Consider the following 25163-nt stretch of genomic DNA (forward strand, 5'->3'; position numbering starts at 1 on the left):
TTATATAGTTTGAGGCTATGTTATTAAATGCATATAGGTTTATCATTATATCTATTCCTGGTTAACTGAATCTTTTGTTATTATCAAATAGTCATCTTTATCCCTAATAAGACTCTTTACTTAAGATCTATGTTGTCATTATTAATATAGCAACACCAGCTTTCTTCTCGTTAGTGTTTGCTAATTACGTTTTTTCTTTTTAATTTCATTCTTTCTGTAATTTTAATGATTTTCTTATATCTCCTGTAAACAGTATGTAGTTGGATTTTTAAAATCCAATCTATCGGTCTGTGACTTAACTAGCAAGGTTAGTCCAAATTACACATATTAAGATCACTTATATATTTGGAATTATTTCTACCATTTTGTGCTATTTGTCTCACTTTTTTTCCCTCCTGATTCTTTCTTCCCCCTACTTGCTTTGCCAGTGTTTTTTGGATTTTCTTTTTTCTTTTTCTGAGGAAGATTTGCCCTGAGCTAACATCTGTGCCAGTCTTCCTCTATTTTGTATGTGGGTTGCCGCCACAGCATGGCCACCGATGACTGGTGTAGGTCCACAACCAGGAACTGAACTCAGGCCACCGAAGGGGAGCACGCCGAACTTAACGACTAGGCCATGGGGCTGGCCCCTGGATTTTCTTTTTTTTTTTTCTTTTTGGTGAGGAAGATTCACCCTGAGCTAACATCCGTGCCAGTCTTCCTCTATTTTGTATGTGGGTCACTGCCACAGCATGGCTGACAAGTGGTGTAGGTCTGCACCCGGGATCTGAATCTGTGAACCCCAGGCCACCGAAGTGCAGCACGTTGAACTTAACCACTACGCCACAGGGCCGGCCCCTGGATTTTCTTCATTCCATTTTTTGGTCTACTATTTAGAAGTTAGATACTTTATTTCTCTTCTTTTAGTGGCTGCCCTTAAATTTTAATCTGCATAATAAACTTAATAACACTAATCTCCTCTTGAACAACACAAGGACTTTAAATCCCTTTAACTGTAGTCATCACTCCACTATTTTACATGGTTCATTTTTCAGTATTTTATTTGTCTTATTTTATTCCCTAAATTAGACATTCCTATTAATGTTGTTTCATAAAGACAATTCACATATATCAATATTTACTATTTCTTTGCTCATCATGCCTTCTTGCATCTTAAATTTTGCTTTGTTTTTTCTCTCTTTCCTGAAGTGTATCTTTAAGTTTCTTGAATGAGAATCTATTGTTGGTAAATTCAGTTTTTGATGGTCTGAGACTGCCTTTATTCAAAATCAAGGCAAAATAAAAGTTTAGCTTATTATAAAATTCTAGGTTAACAGTTAATTTTGCTCAGCCCTTTGAAAATATTATACTAATGTCTTCAGGCTTCCATTGTTGCTGGTGAAAAGTGTATCCGTTTTCTATTACTGCCATAACAAATTACCACAACTTTAATGACTTAAAAGAGCACAAATTTATTGTCTCATGGTTCTAAAGGTCAAAAGTCAGGTATGGGTCTCATGGGGCTAAAATCAGAGTGTTAGCAGGCTTGCTTCAATCCTTTCCGGAAGCTTTTGAGTCCATTTCCTTGCTCACTTAGGTGTTGGCAAAATTCAGTTCCATGCAGTTAAAGGACTGAGATCTTGGTTTCCTTGCTGGCTGTCAGCTGGGAGCCACCCTTAGCCGCTAGAAGGTTCTCTCTAGTCCTTGCACATAACCTCCTACATCTCAAAATCAGCACGAAGCATCAAATCCTTCTCATGCTGCCATCTTTTTGAAGCAGCTAAGAAGATTCTCTACTTTGAAAGACTTATAGAATTAGATTGAGCTCATCTGGATAATCCTGGCTAATCTTCCCATCTGAAGGGTGACCTTGATCACATCTGCAAAATTCCTTTTGCTATGTAAGGTGACATATTCACAGATTCAGGAGATTGAAGTGTGGACATCTTTGCAATGGGCAGGGGGAACGCATCATTCTGCCTACCACAAGAAGTATGCTGTCAGTCTAATTGTCATTACTTTGTAGATGATTTGGCTGTTCTCTCTGGCTGCTTTTAAGATCACCTCTTTGGGGGTCTACAGTTTCACTATGATGTTTCTTGGTATGGGTTTTTTTTTTTTTTCTTATCCTTGTGAACATTGCCTCTCCTCCCTTCTTTTTTGAAATCCCTATTAAACATATGCTAGATCTTGCAAATCTGGACTCTCACCCTCAGCTCTGTATCACAGGCCTCATGCATAGGCATGTGAACACCTCAGCCCTCATGTGCAAGTTCCATCCCTGCAAATGGTCACCCTTGGCCATTTCTTGATGCAGACTATGGCATAGCCCACCCTTAGGAGGAGAGACCCAAGAAAGAGGCCCAACCAGGCCCTGGAAATAGACTTGGAGCTGTGTAGGCAGGAAATTTGAGGTTTCCAGGTACCTAGTGGGTGTTTTCCGAGTGAGGTGTGTGGGCTCCAAATGGATAAATGCTCTTGACCCTGTGGATTCTCACCTTGTGCAGATGAGCACAGCTGGAGGAAGGCTAGAGTGGGGCCCTCTCAAACTAGAGGTCCAAGGCAGGGCTCCTGTTGCCCATATCCCAGGAAAATACTATATGAGACAATAAGCATGCTTCTTTCAAGAGGAAGAATTCTGGTTATGGTCAGATGAGGAGGAGGAAGTGTTCTGTCTAAGAGGTTGAAGATGTGAGGGTCAGGAAAGTTTGGAATTCTAGAGAAACATGGATTTCTGAATAGGCAAGAGATGCTTGATGAGATTTGCTGGCTTCTACATTGCAGAACTCTGAAGTCAAATTTGGGCACAGTCACAGCGGGTTCAGCCTCTGTAAGAGCTATTCCCTCTGCATAAAATACTCTTCTGTCTCTGCTCCCGATTTGCTGCATCTCTTACTCGCCTAACTCTTACAAATTCTTCAGGTCTCTGCTTGAGTTTCACTTTCTTTAGAAGGCCTTCCTCCCAACCTCTGATTAATTTATCCCTCTCTCCTTTAAATTTTTCTAAAGAATCTGTAATTTCTCTTTTGTTATATCCAATCACACTTGTTAAGTTGTCCATCGCTGCCTCTCTGATTATTCAGCCTGAAAGCTTTATGAAGACATTTGTGTTGTTCCACATCTTATTCTCAGCACCCAGAAAGTGACTGAAACACATCTGGTGATCAGCAAATAGTTGGTGAATTAATTATTGGGCCTCATGGTGCTTGAGTGGCATTGCTTGATATGGCTGAATCCAAACAGGACGTCAGTAGAATATCAGGCTTTTGATGTCCTTTCATTTCAAATAGTTTCATTTTACATGTAATTCTTCAAAGCCACTTACTCAGATAAAGGTGATTTCTTTTGATACCTAAAGCACTGTATCAGATTCTCCGGAAAATCTAAAATCATCCTGCTGTCCTAATATGTTACACTATCATTTTAAAAATTAGAAGGCTTGGATTATATACTAGAAAAATCTCCTCATTACAAGTAAAAAATCTTTACTATTACCTGTTGTAAAGGAGATGAACGGACAAATTGAAGGAGAAGGAATGGTTCTGAGAGTGTTTTAGTTGGTATCTACCCACCCCAACCCCAAGAGATGAAGACAAAGATGAAGGCACCAAGATGCTAGTATGTGGCTTCAATAACCCAATAACCCAATCAATCTACACAGACAACCATTTGACATATTCAAACCACTCTTTGAGTCACTGATGATCATTATTTGGTTAGTTTCTCCAAAGTAAGGCCATGCCAGTTGTTAAAATGATGTGGAAGTTAGTCAACAGGGCTGCCACTTGATCCTCTCCAAATCTGCTGTGGAGACAGCATCATTTGTCCAAATGAGTAATCCTGTGACTGTACATGATCCTGGGTGCAAGTCCACAAATACTGAGGCATAGCCTGCGTGCCACTAAAAATAACAAAGGTTTCAGGGCTGCTAACTTTGTCAACCACACTGTCATGGCTATCTATGGCACTAGTACTCAATGGTGGAGGAACAATATTTAACTGATGACCCTCACAGAAGGAGCCTGTGAGTACTTCAGCCTCAAACACATAGATCAGCTTATCTGTGGCAGATGTTTTCTTGAACTGGGATGCTAGGTTTTTGAGGTTCTTGGTGAAGTATATGCCAGCTCCATATTTTGGGTCTGATAAAAGAAAAAAAATTTAAAAGATTATTATGATCTGGTGAGTCATATTGCCTATTTGGGTACTAGTGTATATTCTCTCTCCAGTCCTCCGAATAAACACCACCTCCTGGTCCCAAATCCCTGTGTCTGTAGCAAAGACACCCAAAGTTGTTTCCTTCAGACAAATTATCAGATATCAACAACTCAGTAATAGCCTATGTTTAAATATACCTTCCTTCCTTCGTTCTTTCCTTCCTCCCTCCTTCCTTCCACCCTCCCTCCCTCTTTCTTTACATTTACTTGGGACTTAACCAAACACTGTTTCAGGCTCCAGAGCAGCACTGAACAACAAAATGCAATGTGATTCACGTGTGCAATTTAAATTTTCTAGTGGCCGCATTAAAAAAGGTAAAAAGAAATAGGTGAAATTAATTTAATAATATTTTTATTTAACCTATTAATCCAAAATGTTATCATTTCACCATGTAATCAATGTAAAAATTATTAAGGAGATATTTTACGTTCTTTGGTTAAGTGGTCTTTAAAATTCAGTGTATATTTTATACTTACAGCACGTCCCAATTCGGATTAACCACATTTCAAGTGCTCAATAGCCACATGTGGCTAGTGGCTACCATATTGGACACTACAGCTCTAGATCTTCAGCAATGACTAAGACATGATCCCTATTCTCAAAAGTTCACAAAGGGAACTCTCCACGTGCAAACAGATAAAATATAATACAATTTTATCTGGCAAGGAAATATTTGGCGATAAAAATCAAAGATTACTTTCCTGAGAGTTTCTTTTTCCTCTTTGTTCCTCCAACCATTGAGTTCTTCCTACTTATTACGTCAGGGGCAAAAAAGTTAAGCATAGAACAAAGTCAATTGAATATACATATATATGATCATATATAATTATTTTTAATCAAAGCAGGGAATATGGTCTCAAAAGTATGGCTTTCAGAGTTAGGTTTTCTGAGAGAGGAAAAAGGTCTTTTGAACCAAAAGGCTAAAAGCCTGAAGAATTCAGAGCATGGAGTTTATATCATATATAACACAGGAGAGAAGAATACAAACTATTCTAAGAGTAGTTTTCTCACTTGGAGATAAATAAAAGTTCTTCCTTCCACCTGGTGGGAAGCGAAGAATCAGAGAGGACATACTAGAACTCTTTGGGACGCTGAGAAAGGGCTCACTTCACTACCCCACTCCCTCAAGACAGCCCTAGGAGTCAAGATGGAGCAGAAGAATAGAAATCTTAGAAAAATCAGGGGGACTTTCAGAGCAGAAGGGACCGTTGCCTGACCCTGCTGGGTGCAGCCCCCTCATCCAGCCTGGCACTTGGGGGGAACATGGAAGTGGCTGGGGAAGATGTCCAGAACAGGTAAGGACTGCCACACGAGACCCCACATTTCAGCTTGGAGGATGTGCACACTCAAAAATTTCCTGCGCTGTAAGAGGGGCACAGACATGGCCCAGAAAAGAATTCTCTCAGCATGAAAAACAGGGTGCCCTGTGTAGAAACTACCTAAGAGCAAACGGCACCAGAAATTTAAGCACAGGAGGGTGCTAATGACCAAAGCCCAGGTTGGTTTATCTAGCAAAGCACACTGTGGGGCAGAGGACAGATGGGGGCCATGAACTAGAGCACCCTCCCCACAATGCCTGTCCCATCATCTAGAGCACTCAGAGAGAAGAGAAGAAGAAGGGGCAAGACCTGGCAGGAACTGAGTTTAAACTCCGAAGTCACTTAGAGAAAATGACTGAGTGTATCCTGAACTGTCAAGATGGAGTTTTTCACATCTGGGGACATGGGATCATGAAGCATAAAGAACACAGGTCCCACACCTGACTTTTGTGGGACTGTACATTTTCGTATGTGTTAAGAGTTATAGATGTACAAAGGAATGGAGGATGTGCAGGAGCACAGAGGAGGAAGCAACTGACAGGAGCTCCTGTGTCAACCAGGAGATGCCACTCGAGCCATGTCCTGAAGAAGGAATAGGAGTCTGCAGGGCTAAAATGGGTGAGGAGGGAAGGCACTCCACATGCAAAGGCACAGAGGCATGAAAGCATACAGCATACACTATGTAGGAAACTCTAAGAAGTTCATGGCTAGACTGTTGAGGCACATAGTGAGTGATGAGGCTGGTGAAATAACGTGGGGCTAGGGCCTTATATGCTCTGCTAAGGAGTTTGGGTTTTTACCTCATAGGCAACTAGGAATGCAGATGTTAAATAGGCATGTAATTTTTTAGCATGATAATTCTGGTAGCAGAGTAAAGGATAGGTTAGATAGGGGTGGTTTAGAGGCAGGGAAAGGACCTGGTAATTGTCTAGGCCTAGGGGACAATGAACTAAGGCAGTAGGAATAGAGAAGTAAGGCTGGGCTGAGAACTTTATTGAGAGAGAATCACTAGGACTGTGTGACTGTCTGGCTATAGGGGTGAGAGAAAGGAAAGAAGAAGGAATGGAGGATGATAAAGTTTCCAGCGTAGGAGACCTGGTAGATAGATGGTGATGGTCTTGGCCAGGTTAGGGAGTATCATAAAAAGAGCATATTTCTCAGGGAAAAATATGGCCAAGAAAAGAGTTCAGCTTGAAGTGGCTGTGGACATCTAAGTGGAGATGTCCAAAATACATCGGAAATATAGATCTGCAGGTCAGGAGAGAGGTAGGGGGTCAGAGCTACAAATTTGTAAGTCATCATTGTAGAGGTAGGAGTTGAGGCCAAGAGAATAGGTGCAGTCACCTAGGGGGATATTGTAGAGGAAAAAGAGAGGTTTCCTTCAGAACTCCAGAAAACACCACCACTTAAGGAATGGGCAACAGATGGACTCAGATTATAAATGATAAAGGCAGGAACTCTGTGTTTGGTTTGCTGTTGTATCCCTCCCACTTAGCACAGGGCTTGACTCATGGAATATGTTCAATAAATACTTGTGGAATGAATGAACGAACCCAATAAAGCAACTGCAGGCGTGTATGCTCCTTGCTGCATTCAGTCAAGTCCTACAAGCAAGAGATGAACTCAGAGTAGAACTGGCTGGACTACAAGCAAAGACAGAAAAAAAAATAAACCTTTGGTAATAGAAGCCCCCTCTGCTTAAGTAAGTGTGCCCATCTAAATGGACGGAAAGTCTCATAATTTGGAACCTTGCAGGGATGACAAAGCCAAGAGCCTTTGTACTCCAAATGAAAACTAGGTAGAAAAAAATGGGTTGCAAAACAGCTTCAGTGGTGATAAAATTGATGTCCCCTGAGTTTCCCAAGCACCTTCAGTTAAGCGTTCTCACCAGACACATTGGCACATGTCACATTATGGGTAATATCTCCCCACTGAGTCTATTGTCTGAATTGCCTCGAGGCAGTAGCTCTTAAGCTAAGGGCTAGGGAGATGGACAGAGCACAGAGGCCAGGAGGTAAAAGACCAGAACCTTGAGGCTTCAAGACTAGATGGAGACAAGATGTTTGGCTGGGTTATAAAGACACAAACTTGACCAGAAGCCAACAGGCCTCATACCTGCTGAGTTTTGAAAGGAACTGTATTGCTGAAGAAACCATAAGCCTGGCTGTCAGTAGCATGAGAGCATTCTAGCCCCTGAGGCAATCCACGGACACCTGGTTGGCAGTGGACCTAGAAATGACCAAGGGCGGCAATACATAAGGAAGATTTTTCCCAGAGTGCAAAACAAGGGTCTTACTCCACTCCCAGAAGCGAGAGTCCTCGCTATTCCTGTCCAGCAGCATGTGACTAGTGGTATGGACCAATGACTTGTGTGTTTTCCTTCTTCACTTTCGAACTGGGAGTTTTTATTGCAGTTTTCCTGCTCCTTCTCCTATCGTTATGTGATGAGTGTGTTAGGGCAATTACCTTGCCTCTAAGCTTTAAGAGAGAACTGCCCGGACTTGAGGCTGATGCTGAGACAGGATGAGACTTTGGGACTGTCTTTCTTGGGAGGATGGTGTGTGTCTTAGATGTCTTTGGAAGAAAGACGTTGTAGGCAATTAGCAGTGTCTGCCACAGGACTTTGAAAAGAGGGCACTTGCTGAATTTGGAAAATAGGAGGACAATGACTATCTTAGTGAGAGTAGTTTAAGTAGAAGAGTTGGTCGGCGGGTGGGGGGGTGGGTTAGTGCAGAGAAGCCAGTTACAATGGGTTTAGGAGTAAATGGAAGTTGTGAATTTTTAAGACTTTACCAATGAAAGGACCATACTGATCATCACTTTCCTGGTTACACCCAAAGACTCCCTGGTGGGAATTCATTTATCAATTTTTACCCCTAGGAATTGTCTGTGTTCAATATTTACCCCAGGTATTGCTTATGTTCTCTCTGAAACAAAGAGAAGATGATTTCCAGACCCTTTGCCTTCTAGAAATCAAGACGTGGAGTTAGCTTCACAGCAAGGATTATGCTACATATTTTGAAAGGTAAAGATCAAAAACCACATATTTAATGGACCAGGCAAAATCAAGTTGCATTGATAGGCATCCTCCATGATGATTGCTAAACTTCTTAGCCTCCTTTGGAGAGATCTAAAGGGGACAACATAGCAATTAAGTAGGCAGTATTTTTGTACAGCTGAAAAGAGACATGCAAGCTACACATAGAACCCCCATAGCCAAGAAGGATCTTAAGATGTCATTCACTTCACCTGCCAGATGACATCTAATTCATTCACTAGCAGGCTACAGGAAACGAAGAGGATGGAAGAGAAAAGACCAACATTATTAAATTCAGGAAAATGCCCTTTTAATTAAGGGATGAGGATGGTTTGGTAGTGTTAATAATTTTGTTAAGATAACAACAACAACAAAAAAGCTCCAGGGTGCTCTCTGCAGATACAACACATAGACACAGAAAGGAGAAAAACAGCAAACTGTAGATCTTACTGCTAACACTTTCTCCAACACAAAACCCATCAGCAACTAAATCTATGAAGGAAAAATAAAAAATATAACCCTTTCCAAATGACTTTACCACTAAATCCCAGTGGCAAATGATCCCCTCACCATAGCAGCAAATGCTATCAGCGGTGAGTCGTCTGCTGAAGTCTGCTCACCAATTCCCACATACAGCAGCCCCAAATAAGGGGGTCTGACACTTACCGTGGGGCACCGAGTACATTCTTTGAAAGCCAACTCTGCAAACCAGGTCGCAGAACTGGTGTGGGACTTGCTGAAACAGCCTCTGGCTCACAGGTTCCCCATTCTTTCTCTCTTCCATCATTTTCTTCTTTCTTTGGAAGGCAGCCATAAGAACCACATTGTCTATCTTCTCCACCTAGAACCCAAGGAAATGAATGAAAAAGAGACTGGAGAACTGCTACTTAAATTGCCTGATACTCTGCTTCAAAATAAACGCATTTATGTACATATTACTGTGCATGACATTTGCTTTTCATATAAAGTTGCATTAAGAGTCTCTCCTGGCCCCAACCCTTTCCTAGTTTGACTTCTACCTCTTCAAAATTCCCTGTCCTTTCTTTGATAATTTCATTTAATCAGAATTCACTGAGCATTCACTGTGTGCCAGGTACTGGTAATGAAATGGTCAACAATATAGACACAGTCTTTGCCCTCTTAAAGCTCATAGTTTAGTGAGAGATAAAAATAGGTAAACAATTATAATACAGTGTGATAAATGCTATTCCATTACTTTTATTTTCCTTCAAGATAGGCAGAGAGCTTTTTCCTGGGCCTTGATCTGTGCTTCTCTACCTCCTGATTCCAACTATACCCCTTGTACCTGCCTATCCTTGCCCTCCCTTCAGTCTTATTCCTAGGATTCCAGGTCAGTGAGCAGCAGCTCAGAGTCATCAGCAGGTGAGTTTTTCTTTTGGCTACAGAGCCAAGTGACAGCAAGATGAGTCAAATCCTCCCCTTAATGAAGTATACCTTTATAACCTGCAAACCACAGTTTCCAAACTGTTTCATTTGATCCTGAATTTCTTCAGGTGAAAGCACTAGGCATTTCTGAAATGTAATTTCTTTCATTTCCTCCCAGTTTTTCGGTTGCTGATCAGTCCATTGTCCTAAAAATGATTAACACAAAACTTTGTCTCAATGCTTTGTGAGAGGGAAAAGGTTTATAAAGAAATTTAATGAAACGAATTATAGAAATTTGGAGGAATGGATTAGCCAATTTAAATTGTTTGCCTTATATGTTTAGGATGTGCAAGGAGAGCTACAATCCTATGAGGAGTCATAGGATTAATAGGGGGTTAATAAATTTGTCCTCAGATGATTCAGATTATGAGGCGGAGGGGATGAGATAAAAAAGACGATTAATATATATATTCCCCCCATCAGTGCTGTAATGATAATATATAATTGTGTTGCTCATAGGAAATGTTTGTATTTCTAACCAGGATGCCCGTCAACAAAAAGAGACAGGCATAAGGAAACATTAAGGAATGATGGGAGAAGTATGACATTGATATAACACTTCAAAATTTTCAAAAAGACTTCCTATCTCTACCTCATTTGAGCATTACAACAGCACCATTGAAATAACTAACACAATTTTACAAATAAGGAAATTGAAACTCAGAGAATTTAAGTGACTTGCCCAATATCACACAGCTAATAAGTACAGATCCAAGACTATAAACCTGGCTTTCACCAGTGCTTTCTGCAAGGGGCAGTGCAGAATATTTGGTACACATATCACTCATATACCACCCAACCAAGAAGCGCAGAGTTTGGAGACTAAGATTCTGTGGCATCATGTCTTTCCTCCCTTCCTTCCTTTTTTCCTTTTTCTCTTCCTTCTTCCTTCCTTCCTGCCTCCCTTCACTAACTTCTTTCCTTCCATTTTTAAATTCAAGGGACAACCTGTTATTGCCCAAAAGAGCTCCTTATTGGACAAAATATACAGGTGGACACATGGAAACCCTAAAAAAGGCTCAGTAAAAGGCTCAGTAAATTTCAGTTTATTTTCAGTTTGACTTAAGATTAAGTATACCAAAATGAGCTCAGCACATTATCTAATTGAGTGGGCTCAATTTAACCACAAAAACCAGATGATAAATGCAGAGAAACTTGCTAGAGGGCCAAGATGTCAATCTGGAAAGCAGGAGGGACAAAACTCCATAAAAGCCAGGAACTTTCAAAGGAAGAGACTGTAAATTAAATCTGGAGGGCAATAGCTCACATTTATAGAGTATAGTATTAGCATCAGTTCACTTGAGTTCAGCAAACATTTACTGGGCTCCTACTACATGCCAGATACTGGGCTGGGCACTGGAGACTCAAAGAGCCACAAACTCCTGCTGTCAGAAGCGCTCACCGGGAAGGATTGAGAGAGAGGAGATGCCTAACTTCTATCATTTAAATGTTATTGTCCTGATGGATAATTGACGTTCCATGCAGTAATAAAATTACCCATTTTGTTAATGAAGATCTTAATCTGATTAAGAGACGGTGAGTCTGTATGAACCTCTGAAACGCTGCTGTGAAATAATATGATTAGTCATCAACCACCAAAAACGCCACCTTGCAGCAGAATAAGGAACTTAAATGACGACATTGCCAATAGCTAGGAGAATGGGTTAAGCTTAGGAATGCAGTTAATTTAAAGTAATGCCACAAGCTTTATAGGACATGAATGTTTCTTTGTCTCTTGTTCTCTTGAGAAGTATCAGTGTCAGTTTAAATATCCATAGTCATTATGTTTCAAAAGCTAAGTAGAAATCATAATGTTGGGTCTCTCTTGTGTATTATTTTTGTCCATGTTTTTTGACACTGGGTTTTCTGTGGAAACTGGATATGTTTATTGCAAACTCCCACTCACTTTGACCATTTCTACCTGAATTATTTTTACAAACACATGGTGAAAATAAGGTGTCCTTTGAAATTATGCCTCTGAATTTTTGTACTAAATCCATTCTCCACCTAACAATCAGTGATCTTTCTAAAATACAAGTCTAACCTTATCCTTGCTTAAAATCCTTCAAGTCTCCCGATTTGTTTCAAGAAAAACTCTGAACATCTTTCACGTGATTTACAAGTCTTACATAACCCAGGCCCTGCTATGGTCTGATTTCTTGGAAGTTTCTTTCTTTTATTAACTTCTACTTATTCTTCAGTTCTCCATTTATGACACCTGCTCTGAGACGCTTTCCCCTGACCTCCCAAGTCTGGGTTAGGTGCCTCTCCTAGGTGCTCCCAGATCACTTTTACCCTCCTCTGCCATAACTCACCTGCTCACTTCTCCATATCCCCAATTAGATTTTGAGTGGGAACAATTCCCATCTTATCACTGTATCCCCAGCAACTAGCACAATGCCTGGCACATATCATGGCTACAATGTACATTAGTTGAATAAATGAATGAAATAAGCCTCTGTCTTCCAAGTTGGTGTTTTCAGTGGTACAATTTCCTAGTTAGCTCTAGGGCTAAGTTAAACGGATCTCTCCAGGCCCAAATTCCCAGTCATCCTGATGGATTCTGCCCCACTGAATGGGTGATACCTGAGTGTACTTCACGGTACCAATGAATAATTTACTCTCGTGAGAGGGCTCAAAGTAAGTAATTTTAGGGTTCCTAATGCTGCTAGCAACAAATAAATGCAATAAAACTCAAAGAAATTAATCAATCAAGTGGAATGTGTCTACATTTGAATGCTCCATCTACAGAATTAGGGATGTACTTTTTCTCCACAGCCTGGGCTGGGGTTACCCTAGGCTTTCTGTGTAATTGCCTCTTAGGTGATCCATGTCATCATAAGTAAATCCAATCGTGTGTGTGTGTGTGTGTTTTCATTTATTAATAATTAACCCTGCTGGTAGAAAGAGAGCCACCAAACGGTTATAAAAGTTTATGGCCTAACACAGAACGAGCAGTTTGCTCTCTCTCCTGTTCATTCTATCTCTTGCCCACACACACATGTGCACACTCACACACAAAAGAAGGAACAACTGGGAGAGCTGACTTTCCAACTTAGTAGAAAGTTACTCACCGGACAAGCTCCAGAGGTCTCGCTCCTTTTTTCTTGCCATTTCCTCTTGAACTTCACACAGCATACGTTCAATCTTCATAACCACCTCAATAACATCAGCCCGGGCTCCTTTAATCTCTAAACTTGCCTTTTCTGGACTGATAATTTCTGAGATAGAGACCCTTGAGGCTTCCTGAAGCTGAGACAAATTGCCATGTTCCTTTTTCCCAAGGTAGAGGATATGATTATTCTCAATGATGTGCTCCTGTAGGGTCAGTAACCTTTGGATCCACGCGTGGGCCTCATTCATCTTTTCCAGGTTGTGTCCCCTCAGATTGATGGCAGGAGATTTAGCTTTGAGCCCATTTTCTCGTTTCACCCCTATGGTCCACGGAGAGACTGAAAAGACTATCATAAGCAACCACAGAAGGCAGGTGGGTTTTAAACGAGAGGAGAACAAAACACCATGCCAGTGTTTACCCCAAGGATCTTGTCACCATTGTCAGCAGTAGCAGCTTCAATTAAGTACATATCTCTGAGAGCTGTGCTGGGTACAAAGGAAATCTAAATGTATGGTTTACAGTCTCCTTGGGAACACTGAGTTCAGCTTGTAAGGGGTTGGCTTTATCAGGTTTTGCCCCTGCTGTGTTGCATTTGTCAGTTCACAGGTCGGTTCTCCTTGTGATCTCACCCTGGATGTGAACCAACTATTTCCTGCTGAATGGGATTTTCCTTAACCTCTTGCGACTAGCAGGTTTAAAATCAAACATCTCTGAAAGCCACAGAGCTTAAAGAGTGAAAATTCTTTAAAAAAAACAACAACAACAACATGTATTTCTGATTATAAAAATAATATGTTTCTTATTGAAAAATTGGGAAATTATCAAAGTATAATGAAAGGAAGAAATACCCATAATTCCGCTACCTGGGATTCCTTTTCATGTCTTATGTGTGTGTGACAGGACATTTTGTATCTCCACAACGAGCATGTAGAGCTTAGCAGCTGTTGCTGGACATAGTATATCCCAGCAGAAAAGGAAACAGGACTTGATTCCAACCCACCCATGTGTACCCCTCTCCACAAGGAATAAAGATATATATGAAGAGGAAGAATCCCTGATGGATTAGAGTGACTCTGAACCCAAATTACAAAAAATAAACAAAGGAAGAGTGGGCAATGGACTAGCTGAGAGGGAATTCATAGGGGAGGCAGTATCTAGAATGTATAAAGAACTCCTTCAAATTGTTAAGAAGAAACAACCCAGTAGCCAGTTGGGCAAAATATGTCACAGAAAAGGAAACACACGTGGCCCACATATATGTAAAAAGATGCTCATGTTCGTTGGTAATCAGGGAAATGAAAAATCACCCACAAGTTTGGCAAAAATGCATAAGTCTGACAATATCGAGTGTTGAGAAAGATGGAGAGCACCTGGAACTCATATATATTCATGATGGATGTAAAACTGGAACAACTGCTCCTATAATTATATTATTTAAAGAAAGTTTTGCATGTGTGTATCAGGGAATGTGTATAAGAAAGTTCACATTCTTGTTTGTAACAGCCCAAAACTAGAAATAACCCAAATGTCCTTCAACAATGGTATATTGTTATAGCAATGAAAAAAAGTGAACTTTAGCTACATGGATGAGTCTTGGAAACACAGTTTGAAGGGAAAAAGTAAATTGAGCACCTACTATGTTCTAGGCATTGTTCTAAGTGCTTTACATATATTATTTTATTCAATCCCCACAACCCTATGAGATAGGTACTATTAGTAGCCCCATTGTACAAATGAGGAAACTGATTCAGAAAGTAATTAAGTAACGTGCCCATGGTTATAGGACTAGAAAGTGGTGCCCACAGAGCTGGTAGGTGTGGGCAGTCTGACTCCAGTGCTCATACGATTCTGACTCCAGTGCTCATACGATTCTGCCTCCCAGTGAGTGATCCCAGGACAATAGTGGTAATTAGTATCTTTTCCCTACTGTAGTAGTTGGGTGGTACTAGGAGCTATGAAAAAGTACCAGGGCAGACCTAGAAGTAAGGGGGAGGATGGCCTCCCTCTGAGTACAAATAATAGCCCGTGTTTTAGAAAACAGTAAGAAGTGACAGGGGTTCTTAAATTAGAGGCATACTTTTTTTTTTAACCCCTGTTCTGACTGGGAGCTTACATTTCTTTTTAGGAAAAAATGAAAACAATACATGATGATACTTCATTTAGCCATCATTATCAGGAAAGAAGAATTGTTCTTCTAGATAACTAAATTGTTCTGATCACTAAAGGATACTCTTCTAGCACCAAGACATATTTAATTTTAACTATCAGTTAAATATTTCTATTTAAGGAAACACACTTCCCTGTCTTCCTAAATTGTTTAACTTTTCCTTGGTAATCTGAGGTCATTATCATTAATCATTATTAATGTCAATTATTGTCTTGTGCTATAATTCCTATACAGATGTCCTCAAGAATTACTGAAATAAATGCTAATGCCTGGCCCCATTATTCAGATTAATGACATAAAGACATGTGTATGTTTCCTTTTCATATTATCTTCACCTAAAACATCTCCTAACTAGCTTCCCTAGATTCATTGTGGTTCCCTAAACATGCACTGCATTTGTTGCTTCTGTGGGTTTTCTTCATCTTGGGCACCCCACCCCACTGACTCTGCCCATTGAAAATCTTGCCATCCTCAAAGCCCAGTTTAGAACCATCTCACCCGTGAAGCCATTCTTGATCCCTTCCAGTCAGAGGGAATCTCTCCCTCCTCCAGGCTACCTGGGGAGTTTGTCCATCCTCTCATTCATTATTTAGCCCCTGGCATTTGTTTAGTGCTTTGAAATTTACAGAGCATTTTTACATACATAATCTCCAATTATTCTCACAACAGTCTGTCATCATTTTACAGATAAATAAACAGGCTCATAAGAGGTGCAGTCACAGACCAGAGCTCTTAAAGCTCTCCCTTCTTTTCCAGCACTGCTGGACCACGGAACATCCATAAGTGAACTCTTCTATTAAAGGGTGTAAACAAATCATTTTGACCCTAATGGGAAATATCCTAACAGTTTTATTGCTAGTTGAATGTCTAGTGTTCTTAACATCTATAGAACACTGTAGATTAACAGACTATTTCAGAAGTACACATCCTAGTTGTCATGAGGCAATTCCATCTCAGTCCACTCAAACTCCACTAAAGAAATGGAATTATAATAGGAAGTTAATCCTTCTGCAGCCCTCAACAACCAGGATTGGTTTAGTCCAGTGATCCCTAAACCTGGTTCAGCAGCATAATGGACTAGGGAGCACTGAAAAATACACATGCTGGGCCCAGACCCAGAGTTCCTGAATCAGAATCCGTGGAGTTGGGGCCTGTACATACTTTTGTTTGTTTGTTAAGGTTTCCATCATGATCCCAGTGATTACTCAGGTTTGGATAGCATTGGGTGAATCCATTTATTATTATCTGGCCTTACTGAGATGTGTTTTCTATAATTACCAACGAGTAACCCCATTTCAGTGTAACCCCATTCAGAGAAGAAAGAGTAATTGGCTTAGTTCTCTTATGAAGGACAGAACTTTTTCTTAGAAAAAAATCATAGACAGCTATTTGTAATAAACTACCCACACTGTAGATTACTCACTACAACTCAGCCTCTCTCTGTTTATATCTTGAAAGTGGACTGAGCACAATTAGAATCATGGTCAGGTATAAAGCAGGTTGGTAACCAAGCAGTAGCACAATACAATATATTCGGCTTATTTTTTCTTCTTCTCCCCTCCATTAGTTCAGATGATCAAGAATAGAATGAGCCTAGGGTGAAGACTCTACTTCTAGGCCTGTGAATTTCTTACTCACCTCTGTAATTGTTAAGACCCTGAGGCTTGGACATATTCTTTGCCATTTCAGTGCAGAAAGCCTACAAGAAGCAAAACACAGCAGAGTCATAAGTGGGGCTTTTAGCTGTTGTCATCAAAATCTCTCTCTCTACCTGCACACACCACACTTGACCTCATCCACTCTGTCAGTTCCCATTCCCACTGCCGCAAATCCAAAGCACCTTTTGGAAAGTCCTAGGGGACAGCAAGTGCAGCACCACAATCTATTAGAATATGTAGGAGAAATAAGTATAGGAAAAATGGAAAGAAAAGCAAAATCTGGTATTAAAAATAAAAGAATGTATACCCCAAGGCAAAATATAATCATTCATTCATTCAACAGATATTAATGCCCTGCTTATTGCATATTGGGCACTGAACTAAAGCTGTGGATATGTCCCTGAAGACAAATATAGGTAGATTCTCCTGTAATTAGTAAAACAAATTCATTTTAAAAAGTTATATGCACACCAAGCTTTGTCTGTAGATTGAATAAATGATCAATTCCTGTAAAGTGCTTAAAATTGTACCTGGCACACAGTAAGCATTCAATATATGTTAGCTATTGTAATCTTATTATATGACAGTCTATAGACAAAGATTTGTGTATCTTGCCATGTAGATCCTTTAACATAGTGTCTATTTGAAAAAATTCATCTAGAGTTTGGAACCAACATATCCAGTGACTTCTTTGTTTAAAGTCGATTCAATTGGCAGTAATTGCGTCATTGAAAAGATAAATAATGAGGTAAAGACTAGATTTTGCTTTGCATCTGAACTCTAACAGGAAAGTTTTTTATTCTGTAGGACATTTTCTTCATAAATGGTATCTGCAGCTGTGTTTCCAGAACAAAAAGCCTTCAATCTTACCACATTTAGTACCTGGAGAGGTCACGAAAGGGTACTTCCTTGCCCTCCCTGTCCAAGAACTTGGAAATACAAAAAATGAGATAACATTATCTGCTGACAAATAGACTACTAACAGCTGCTATATGCAAAATGGATAAAAATTAGCTCTCTCCAAAAGTCGTTTTAAAAGTCAGGGTGTCTCATAGGGTTAGAAATCAATTAGGCAAGTCTTTTGAATTAAATGTGAAAGAAAACTGTAACTTAATCAGTATCAATAACATAGAAGGTGTGGATAACAAGCAGATGGTGTGGAAGGAGTCTGGAAAAGTAGACCCAAATGGCAAGAATTTGGCAGTTTTTCCAGCTCTGTCCACAAATGACCAGCACCTAATGTGAGGGATGTCAGTAGTGTGTTCCTAGAGAAGGTGTTCCTTATTCTGAGACATAATGTCTGGCACAAGGTAGATATGCCATAAACATTTGTTAAGTAACCAAGTGAAGGACTATCCATCGCCTTTTACACATACTCAGCTCCACCCAGGACCCTGATCATCATGAAATCCTGGTGAACACAATTATTTCAGCCAGCTGGGGACTTATTTACTCAGTCATTTGTGAGTTGGAAAATTCATGAGTGTGTGAATATCAGCATCACTTTATTGAAAGTTTAGTGTGGGTTGGTCTTCCTGAGTCAGGTTAACTCTGGATGTCTGACAAATCCATTTTCTGGAATGTAGGGGCCTTGCCAACGTAATGCCCCCTGTAAGGAACTGTGTAAGTTGCCCTCTGATCTTTTGGAACACACACTCCTCATTAAAAGACTTATTTAGGAAGAAAAGATGTGCTTCTCCGAAGGCCAGAGGTGTATACATACGTGTACACACACGTCATACTTCCACATGGATATAATATAGTGTTAATATTGACAAAAGCCTGAAGGAAGGGTCAATGTTCAGGGTATAATGTAAATTACCATGTAAGATAATCCTCTCCTTTGAGTTACAAAACTGAAAGATGTATCCTCTCTCAAGTTATTTTTTCTGTGTTTTTGTTTAGTGGTTGAGAACACAGGCTTTGGGGTTACACAGACAGACTCAGGTTGGAATCTTGTTTTGGCCACTTGACTAGCAGTTTGCATAGTAACCTCTGGGCTAATGTGCTTTCCCATTTGTAAAATGGAGATGACAAAGGTGGCTTCATCACAGGATTGAGGGGAGAATGAAATGAGACAGCTGCTTCTTAGCACAGTCCCTGGTCAACACGATACATGGCAGCTATTTTTATTACTAGCCCCTAGGGGAGCCCTCAGACTGTGGTTGATCTTCCCACTTTTATTCAACTGCCAAGTACATTTTTGTTTGTGGGTTGGAAAGAATGACCTTCCTTTTCTAGATGTGGTTAATTCCTCTTGGACGGATATGGTGCTTCATGAGCACTTCAGGGATGTACTCAGGGCACCTGTCCGGGCCCAGTGATAGTTCTCTGCTTTGGCAGGAACTGGTGAACTCCATTCGAAGGACAGGATGATTGATTTTGTCTAGCAGGTGAGCTACTTCACTGGGTAATTGGCCGCTATCTTGCAGGTCAGCTGTGGATGAGACAGTGGTGTACTGGAGCCGGCTCACACGGCTCACGAGAGTCCACTGTGAACATCTCTCCCCAACTCCACCTTCAGTGATGTCACATTGATAGCTTGAAGTCAGCAATGGAAATCAGCAAATGCTACAAATCTCCCTTCGCCTAGTCAGGCAGCAAAAAGAATAAGACCCTTTATGCTCCAGGAAAGAGCAAGCTAGAACGAGAGAGTAAGTTCATTTTCTTGTAGGGAGAGAGAAAATGGCAACCACCCACATGGAGACAGGCTGGAAGGTGGGAAAGTGAGCAGTCAGAGGACTGGTGTTCAGAGCCACTCTCTCTCTACCAAGCACTAAGCAAGGCCCTTTATACCCAAAACCCAGACACATGCCTGGGAAGTCGCACTAGCACTTGGATGTTGCTCTTGGCAGAAGCAGGAACCGATATCTTGAAAACCTATTTTAAGGGGCCGTATCTTATTTCATTTCCTTTTCATTCTTCCTTAACATCAACTGAAGTCCCTTTTGAAAATGCCAGCTAAGTGAGAATAAAGCACAGAGATGGTACTTTAAAGAGAGAAGAGCACAGCAATATATACTAATTATGTTGAATATGTTAGAAACTCAGCTTGCTCTGGCCCCTGTAAAACAAAAAGCCAAGATGAGGTGAAAACTAAAGAAGCTGGGCACACGGATCTCTGCACTCAGACACAGACACACTCCCCTACACACAGGTCCCTCCATTTGTGTTAGACCGCAACTGATTTCCATCTGCGGTCACCTACAGAGGAATTAAGAAAGAATAGATTGAACTCGAGGGCAGTACTGGGGACATGGCAAAAGTAGCCAGATATACCCTTCCTATAAGTTAAAGAACTTATAATCTAATTGGGAAAAAAAAAGATAACAAACAATTCACCTAATTTAGTATTCAGTTCAGCACTCAGAGAACTAAAACTCATTACAGCTGATATAATAACAGCTACCCTTCCTGGAGGGCTAACTCTAAGCCAGGTACTTTTCTAAGTATTTTACATGGATTAACTCATTTAATCCTCCCAACAGCTCCATAAGATGGTAGTTATTATCCCCATTTTAAAGATGGGGAAACTGAGGCACAGATAAATAAACTTGCCCAAGAAAGCTGACTGGAGATGAGAAGACAAAGAATTTGTTTTAAATATGTGGATTTAAGATGACAGTCAGATATCTACGTGGAAATGAGAGAGGGTTAGGGATGTGGGTCTGAAGGTGGCTCAGAAGACAGGACGTGGCAGAAGCTATGGCAGAAGTTATAAGAATAATTGTGTTTTCAGAAGGAGAGAGAAGAGAGAGCAGCAGAGGACCCCACACTAAAACTAGGAGGTTGCTTACCTTTAAGGAGCAGAGGGAAGAATAAATGCCGACACGAAAAGAGAGAAGTCAGGTAGTGGGGTAAACATGGCTTCTATAATGACATTCTTTACTAGGTCAGAGGTGGGCAATTTATAAAAATTAAATTTCACCAAATTAGAACATCACCGCACTGCCCAGTGCTTGGCCCCATGTCTTACATTGGAGACACTAAACAGATGCTGTGCAATGAATGAATGAATGAACTGTAGGACATTTCTAAGATACTTACTTACCTTATATGTCTCCCGTTCTTCTGGAAAGATCACAAACTTTACAGTTAATTGTCTTTTCAAATGCCGTTTGGCAAATGTTAAAACTTCATCAAACATAATCTCTGCTGCTGTACTCCTCTGCATACCAATGTTTCCAGTACCAAGGGCAGGAAAGGAAATGGAAGTTACACTTAGCTCAAGGCATTTTTCCAAACACTTCTTTATTGCATTTTTCAATGTCTGTAGGAAAAACACAAATTTAAGATCAGCCTCTGAGTCAAAGATAAGACTCCACTTACCCCTTGATTCTCCCTATATTTTACAATGCCAATCCGTACTCCCTCAGGACCATGTCCATGCCTTTTCAAAGGACATGAAAGGTCCCACTCTACAGGGAACCCACTAGACCTATAAGGTTGATCAGAAATGAAAAGGCCTGAGAAACTGAAGTGATTGAGCGGTCCATTTTGTGCTATTCAGGACATTTGGGCACCATGATTTCTCCCAGTTTATGTGGCCTTGCCCATCTCCCCAGGTCAGAGAGCCAGCCATCAATTTATCCCCACTTACCTGCCACTTCCAGGTCAATATAAACAGCTCTTGGACGTTTAATAAAGGAGGCAGAAGTTAAAATAAGTAAGCAGCATGTATTCAGTGTCATTAGGATCTGTCATGTCATTTCTCCTCGAGAAGTGCTAGTGCATTTGGCAGATTTGAACTTTCCATCGCTTCACCATTCAAACTGAATCCTAATACAGGAAGGTTGTCTGTGGAAGGACCTTGGAAAACTGAGGGGAAGAGAGTGACCGGAGGACCAATTTGGGGTTAGAGGGCTCTCTAGCCAAGGGAGGACCAGAAGTGGTGACAAAATAAAGCTAGACAGAGACAGAGAAGGGATTAAGTTTCCCTCTCTCCACATCTGAGAGGGCTCCCCTATTCTTTAACACGTGTATTCTATGTGCCTCAGGTGTAGAGTTGGCCAGAAAGCCAGTCTCTACCACAGGCACAGGTGGGAAGAGACCCTAGGTAACAGATTTGACTGGAATGGCGCTGGAAGAGAAACTCCAGGTCCTCCTGGAATTTAACAGATGAAGAGAAGTATGGAGAGGCTGAATCCCGGGCCCACTTAGGAAAAGGCCTACAGCGTCACTAGGCGTGGTGAGGTGAACGGGTGTGCAGACTGAGGGAGCCTGGATGTTTCTGTGTCCACTTAAAATTCACACATGGGTTAGGTAGTATTTTAAATTAAACTTAAGATAACTGGTGGCAGCACTTGTTCAGTATTTCAGGTATTCACAGGAGTGGTAGATGTTGGGGACTATACCACTTGACAATAATGACATGATGGAAATTCAACAAAGACTACATAGACTATGGAGCTACATAATATAAATTTATTTAGACCTTACCTGATTTAGTTTAGGATATCCTGAATGCCACAACACATGGTATACATATTGACAGGACAATTTAAATCCTTTTGTGATCAGTACCAACTGGGAATCTGGAGCTGTCTTATCCTTTGTTTTGTTAAATTCCCGTTCCATTTCTTGTCCTGCTTGTTGTAGAATTGACTTTGACACAAGTCCAACACTAAGACCACTAAGTGGATTTACAGAATTAACAATTACATCTGTCTAAAAAGGGAAAAAATGGACAGGATTCACTGTTAAATTACTTTTTCTTAAATGACTAATTTAAATCTTTATTTCCTTGAAGAGCTTTGAAAGGTACTTCTTGAAGATGCGAAATCCACAAAAATATCATTTAATAATGGATAGAAACTCACATTTCCAAAGAGTGATCATTTGATTGCCATGAGTCTGTTTGTCCTATTCAGAACTTAGGTTAAGTGTGTTAATGACATAATTTTTATTGCAAACATCTGTCAGCCCTTGTTGGCTTATACTCCCCGTCCCCACCCCCCATATTCCCAGATTCTGAGCATTCCCTGTGATTTGTTTTAAGCTCTATCAGCAAACGGTTTCATTCCCTGCTCCACAGTCATCACTTTATGCTATTTATGTGTGAATTTTCTATTTTGTCTTGTTTTAAAGAGAGTGGAAATAAAATTTCTCATAAATTTCTACCTCCTAATGTTTTTATTTTTTAAGGTAAATAGCACATGGTTAAAGAAAGTACAAATGAGACAAGAGGTCTTCAGTGAAAATAGGCCTCCCTCTTGGTGGGGTCCCCAGATCACCCCCTCACCCACCCAGCATGCAGGCAACTGCTTTCACCAGTAGTGCTTCATCTGTCCGTTCAGAAATAGATTGTACAGACACATGGGCTGTATTTTAAGTAATATCACCTCCTAGTTAGACCTCAGAGCTGTGCTATAAGGAGTTGTATCCTTCTTTCCCGCCTTGCCCAAATCCCCCCGAATCATCCTGATGGTTTTGGCTCCCTTTGGGGGTAACTTAGGTACTTCTCATGGATGTTAATGAATGCTTCACTTTGAAACCACAATCAGAATTTGTAATTTGGGGGCACTGGCACCCTTTAAAAATTCCATGGTTCCTAATGTTGGCCATAAATACAACAAAATTTTAGTTAAAGGGATGTGATTCAATAGGATGTTTCCACTTTAATTTTAAATTGGCATATTAATGACTCATCAAATATTTCATTTCGTGGCGTCCCCTCGGTGTTCTTTCTAATTGTCTTTGAGTCAATAAGTGGTATTTTTTCGGGGACCGGCCCCGTGGTATAGCCGCTAAGTGCGCACACTCCGCTCCTGGTGGCCAAGGTTCGGGTCCCGGGCACGCAGCCATGCACCGCTTGTCAGGCCATGCTGTGGCGTCGTCCCATACAAAGTAGAGGAAGATGGGCATGGATGTTAGACCAGGGCCAGTCTTCCTCAGCAAAAAGAGGCAGATTGGCATGGATGTTAGCTCAGGGCTGATCTTCCTCACAAAAATAAAAAATTTTTTAAAAGTGGTATTTTTTTCACTTATGATTAAGTCTATTTGATTGTGGCCACAGGAGAGTCTTAAATGTGATATCACTGATCCAGAAAAACAAAAGAATATAGCTTATATTCTTTCTCTTCCTGTATTGCAGGCCCTGCTCCCTGCTGCCCCCTTCACTTATTCATCAGTAATTTGCTTAACACCTAGATGCATATGCCCAGACCGGGCCCTGGGGTACAGAGATGAACAAGCCATGATCTCCATCCTCAAGGCACTCTCTGCCTAGCAGGGGAGCCGGATTAACCCAGAAATACCCAGGTTCACTGTTACCCTGACTCCCTCCCCACCCTGCCCGGGCCCTTGCCTATGTGTCCAGGGAACCCTGGCTGCATGCTAAGTTATACTTTGTACTCTCCACAGCTCCTGGCACAGAGCCATACACTCAGGATATTGATGTACAGCTCGACCTGGGTCTCCTGACTGATCTAGCCCATTATTTTCAGTCTGTCAGTTCCTCTGTGTCACTCTGATCAAGTCATTCTAACCACCCAGGTCTCTCCTCCAGCCAATTCATACCCATCATAACTTGAGATCAGAATCTAAACTCACATCTTAAGTAATCTTTCTTGGTGCACTCCACTCCACTCCTGTCACAGATTTATATACTCTTAAATATTATGAATTCATTTTGTATTAAGATCTGTTCGTTCACTATTGAGAGGTTGCTTCAGGAATGTTCAGATGGTTGTGTCCCCAAGGAGATTTTTCAAACAGAGAATTTTTTTTTTACATAAAAAAATATAATAGATTTTAGTTTCCTTGGAATCAAAGATTGTTCTATTTCCTCATGGTGCCTAAGACTAATAGCAATAATAATTATAAATACTTATCATCTATTCTATAATAGATTTTAATGATTCCAGCTCTAAGATATAAGTGCAGTTATTATCCCCATTTTACAGAAGAGGAAACTGAGGACCAAAAAATAAAGTAACGACTCATTTCACCCAGTTAGTAAATGGGTGAAATGCTAGTATTCAAATCTGGACTGTCTGTCTCTGAAGTCCATACTCTTAACCTTAACAAGATGCTCTCTAAAGTGTTTGAAACAATATATACTCAAAACATTCTTGGGGCCGGCCCCATGGGTTAGCGGTTAAGTGCTCCTGCTCCGCTACTGGCGGCCCGGGGTTCAGATCCCGGGCGCGCACCGATTCTCCGGCCATGCTGAGGCCACGTCCCACATACAGCAACTAGAAGGATGTGCAGCTATGACATACAA

At 40.8% G+C, this 25163-nt stretch overlaps 1 protein-coding gene across 7 annotated transcripts in view; it reads right to left on the bottom strand.

The window, feature by feature from the left end:
- Positions 1–356: 356 nt before the first annotated feature.
- Positions 357–25163, bottom strand: part of LOC131414775 (protein mono-ADP-ribosyltransferase PARP9-like) — a 31934-nt gene continuing 7127 nt past the window's right edge. For 3 of the 7 annotated variants that reach the window (XM_058555909.1, XM_058555907.1, XM_058555911.1), the window contains exons 5-11: positions 22379–22606; positions 20991–21209; positions 16920–16980; positions 13074–13451; positions 10009–10145; positions 9220–9394; positions 357–4121 (exon numbers count right to left, since the gene is read on the bottom strand). In XM_058555909.1, the coding sequence (XP_058411892.1) occupies positions 3745–4121; positions 9220–9394; positions 10009–10145; positions 13074–13451; positions 16920–16980; positions 20991–21209; positions 22379–22606 (1575 nt within the window). In that variant the 3' untranslated portion in view covers positions 357–3744. Of the gene's footprint in view, positions 4122–9219; positions 9395–10008; positions 10146–13073; positions 13461–16919; positions 16981–20990; positions 21210–22378; positions 22607–25163 lie in introns of all 7 variants that reach the window. The other 4 variants (XM_058555906.1, XM_058555910.1, XM_058555905.1 and 1 more) reach the window with 2 other exon arrangements.

This window comes from Diceros bicornis, chromosome 15, assembly GCF_020826845.1.
Source record: "Diceros bicornis minor isolate mBicDic1 chromosome 15, mDicBic1.mat.cur, whole genome shotgun sequence".
Lineage (NCBI taxonomy): Eukaryota > Metazoa > Chordata > Mammalia > Perissodactyla > Rhinocerotidae > Diceros > Diceros bicornis.